Genomic DNA, 4,200 nt, shown 5'->3' with positions numbered 1-4,200 from the left:
CACACACACACACACACACACACACACACACATAACTAACATTCTGGAGGGAGAATGAAAAATAGGTCGTGTTTTTTTAACGTTTAACTGGAAATGACTGACGGACTGATATACTTACACAGCCTCACTATACATTACATGCAGTCATCCACTCACCCACCCACCTACACACACACACACACACACACACACACACACACACACACACACACACACACACACCGCCCGTCCCGCCCTGCCCCGCCCCCGCCCAGCCTGCTGAGACACATTCTATTCCTTGGCGTTATTAACTGTTGTCATCTATACAAGTTTGTTAATTACAATCACCATCAGACAAACAAACCTTGGCACCGACAGACAGACGAACAGATAAGTAAATGTTTGGACTGTTAATCCGTGAGAGAGAGAGAGAGAGAGAGAGAGAGAGAGAGAGAGAGAGAGAGAGAGAATGGTAACGTACATAATAATATGTACTTTTATAACACATCATGAATGAACACATTACTACGTATAATGTCCGCACGGAACAACAAAGAACAATGATGGTGGTAGTAGTAATAATGATAACAATAAAATTAATAATAATAATAGTAATAATAATAATAATAATAATAATAATAATAATGATAATAATAATAATAATAATAATAACAACAATAATAATGGTAATAATAATAATCACCATACGTAAATGCTCTTGATGAATAACCAAAACAAACACCTAAGTACGTACATTGCAGCCTCATCAACAGTCTTTGTTACATGCACTCACGCACTCACGAACGCACTCACGCATTCAATCACTCAGGTATTTGCTCATTGCCTTGCTCACTCAACTCATTAGCAAATAAGTATAATAAGTCTACGAATCGTATTTCCTCTTCTTGTTTTTTTGTTTCTCGCCTCATTGACACAAAAATGTACAAACCTTTTTACCTTTTCTTTATATCATTTGCTTTCGGTTCACTAATAACGCTTCTTTTTTCTTTCATTCTCGTCTGTTCATTATCAGTATTTTTCTTTGTCCTTTATCTATTATGTTCAGCACTAAGATTCATATTGCTTTCTCCTTTCTTTATCTATTTAATATTGAGAAGTGTTTTCATCTTTTCCTTTTTTTTTTCTCTTATTATTAGTGTTTATTATTTCACGACACAAATGGAGATTATAAGCGGCATTAGTTTTGTTTGTGATGAAGAGGAGTCATTATTCCACATTTTCAGTGGTAGTGGTGGTGGTGGTGGTGGTGGTGGTGGTGGTGGTGGCGTTGGTTGTAGTCTTATTCTTGGAGTCACAGGAACAAAACACTCCAATTTTTCTTCATTTTCTCATTCACATGTTTCATACTTTTCATTTTTATTTTCTTTACGCCTTCCTTTCTTACATTCAGTACCTGCTTCACTGTTTTCCCTCGTTACCTTTTTTGTCCTTCTCATTCTTTAACTAAACGATCCTCTCATTCCTCTCTTTCTTATTTCCCCGCTGTCTTTTCTTGTCTATTTTATTCTCCATCTTTTTCTTTCTTTTCCTCTTTGTCTTTATTTCTTCCACCGCCCACCATCACTATCACTTCTGCTATCATCAACATTATTTACACCTTCACCACCACCATCACCACTTCCATCTACTCTTCCTCCTCCTCTTCCTCTTCCTCTTTCTCCTCCTCGCGTACACAGCCGCACCGGGACAATGAACACAAAAGGTACTGGGTTGACCTGACTACAGAAAGAACACGGAGTTGCACATATTTTAGTTTACATCTCGTATGTGTGTGTGTGTGTGTGTGTGTGTGTGTGTGTGTGTGTGTGTGTGTGTGTGTGTGTGTAGGTATGTGTATGTGTGCACGTTGCTAATCTAACCTAGTACACGACGTTGGCGCAAGTGTGGCAGCAAAGGTCGCGGTACTTGGGTAGCTGACAGTATCTGTGTAGCACTGGCAGCTGGCAGAAGGGCGAGGCGTCCCGCAGGCAGGGCGCGGAGGGGCACGGCGACTTGAAGCACACCCTCTCCTGCCGCGGCTTAGGACCACACTCGTACGTCACCTCGTTGCCGCCGCCGCCCACACACTCCCACACCCGCGACTCTACGCCCTCCCCGCAGGTACTGGAACACTGGTGGGGAAGAAAAGGTGGTGGTGAAGGTGTGGTGAGGGTGTAGGAGACGCTGGTGGTGATGAGGTGATGTCGCGTACGTGAGGAAAGGACGTGGTGAGGGTGTGGTGCGGATGTGGTGAACGATGTTGGTGAGGCGCATTAGCTAAGTGAGGGTAAGACGGGAGGTGAGAGCAGCAGGAGTGAAAGTGTGTGCTGGAGAGATGAAAGTGAACGAGAGAGAGAGAGAGAGAGAGAGAGAGAGAGAGAGAGAGAGAGAGAGAGAGAGATATGAAGGTGCGAGGGTGAAGGTGAGGAGGCTAGGATCCACGATGACGGTGATGATAGCCGCCTGCAGTGCCGCGGATCCCTGTCACACCTGCCCTGCTTGCGTAATTAGCGGTAGACAGGTGTACTGACAATGAATAATGGAGGTAATATCGGCAGGGGCTTAGAAGGCTAATGGTGGTGTTAGTGATGATTGAGGAGGAGGAGGAGGAGGAGGAGGAGGTTACTTATCGTTATTATCATCGTGCGTGCAGCGACTGATGTAATTTATGAGAAGTTTGCTCGATTAACGGAAAGTAGTTTTAATGCATTTACATAAGAGGTAATTAACAGTAAGTGGGAAGAAGGAAGGCCGGATTAATTAGATGTTACGCATCCTACGCACTTCCTGTTTAGTCATGCACATCTCTAATTATTATATTCGGTTCTCTTGTCTTTTTTTGTGATATTATTTCATTCACAATTCTTTATTCATTTATTCATCTCTCTCTCTCTCTCTCTCTCTCTCTCTCTCTCTCTCTCTCTCTCTTCTTCTTCAAATATAGTGCCTCTTTTCTTTTATCATTCTTACATTAACTATTTTCAGAAAGCTAACTCTCCTCTGGGACTCCCTGCAATTTGTAAGTCATCGCGCTGCAAGTTTCTTATCATTCTCATAAACTCGTTTCATTAATCATCTTACGCTCATTCAACTTCATTATCTTAACTCAATTTTTCTGCTACTACACCAGCGCTCTTTCCTCTCCTCCTCACTGTCTTCATCATTTTCCTTCTCCTCCAACTCTTCTTCTTCTTCTTCTTCTTTTTCTTTTTCTTTTTCTTTTTCTTTTCTTTTCTTTTCTTTTTCTTTTTTTTTTTTTCTTCTTCTTCTTCTTCTTCTTCTTCTTCTTCTTCTTCTTCTTCTTCTTCTTCTTCTTCTTCTTCTTCTTCTTCTTCTTCTTCTTCTTCTTCTTCTTCTTCTTCTTCTTCTTCTTCTTCTTCTTCTTCTTCTCTTCTCCTCTTCTCCTCCTCTCCTCCTCTTCCTCCTCCTCTTCCTCCTCCTCCTCCTCCAGACTGCAGTAGGAAGTGGGAGAAGAGTAATCAAAACTATACGCTTGGGAAAAATGTAGGAATGATGTTTAGGAAAGAGAGACAACCAGCCGCGAGGGACGTGGTGGTATTCAGCTCACCTGAGGCACTCTGGGACGAGTGCGGCAAGTCGACGGGAAAAAAATGCTTCAAACAAATACTTTAAAAACTTGGACGAAAACTATGCACCTGCGCCGAGTACAAATAAAATGTTCGGGTTGTCCTGAAATGAATAAGTTAAGAGAGATGAAATTACACCATTATACTGGATTTATGTGTTGGACGCGGACTGTGACGGGGAGTGAGTGACAGAACAGCGAGCACCACAGTACACGCCGGGACTGTGAGAAGATGAACAGCAGAGCGGAGAGGTGAGGAGGATGAGGTGGAAATGGTGAGCATGTTATAACATGGCAAAGGTAAGGGAGAGCTGAGTGTGGCAGGCAGACTAATTGCCTGTAAGGTGGGACGCGAGGCCAGGAGAGCTTGGAAAGGAGAAAAGCTGTGAGAGATTGACTGTTTGCTGTGACTCACTGGTCAAACATAAAGCAAAGGTATAATGTAAAGAACAAAATAAAACATGTTCACAAATCAGTGTAGGGAGTTTCACCTCAGACCATCCCTGCGGCGTCCACACCCCGGGGCAGGGATCACGCAGGCAAGGGCGGCGCGCCTCAGGGCGTGGTGTGCCGCTGCACCTGCGGGGATCAACGATGCCTTGAGTCCAGTTGGCTGATGAGGCCTCGGGAAGATT

At 43.3% G+C, this 4,200-nt stretch overlaps 1 protein-coding gene across 1 annotated transcript in view; it reads right to left on the bottom strand.

The window, feature by feature from the left end:
* Positions 1-69: 69 nt before the first annotated feature.
* The window catches only part of LOC123511222 (A disintegrin and metalloproteinase with thrombospondin motifs 3-like), a 155,457-nt gene continuing 151,326 nt past the window's right edge, over positions 70-4,200 (bottom strand). Inside the window, exons 18-19 of the mRNA XM_045266919.1 lie at positions 4,057-4,200; positions 70-2,111 (exon numbers count right to left, since the gene is read on the bottom strand). The exon at positions 4,057-4,200 is cut by the window's right edge and continues 91 nt beyond it. Coding sequence (XP_045122854.1) covers positions 1,860-2,111; positions 4,057-4,200 — 396 coding nt within the window. The 3' untranslated portion in view covers positions 70-1,859. The remainder of the gene's footprint in view (positions 2,112-4,056) is intronic.

The sequence above is a fragment of the Portunus trituberculatus genome, chromosome 31 (genome assembly GCF_017591435.1).
Source record: "Portunus trituberculatus isolate SZX2019 chromosome 31, ASM1759143v1, whole genome shotgun sequence".
NCBI classification, from domain to species: domain Eukaryota; kingdom Metazoa; phylum Arthropoda; class Malacostraca; order Decapoda; family Portunidae; genus Portunus; species Portunus trituberculatus.
This window is presented reverse-complemented; position numbering and strand designations above follow the sequence as displayed.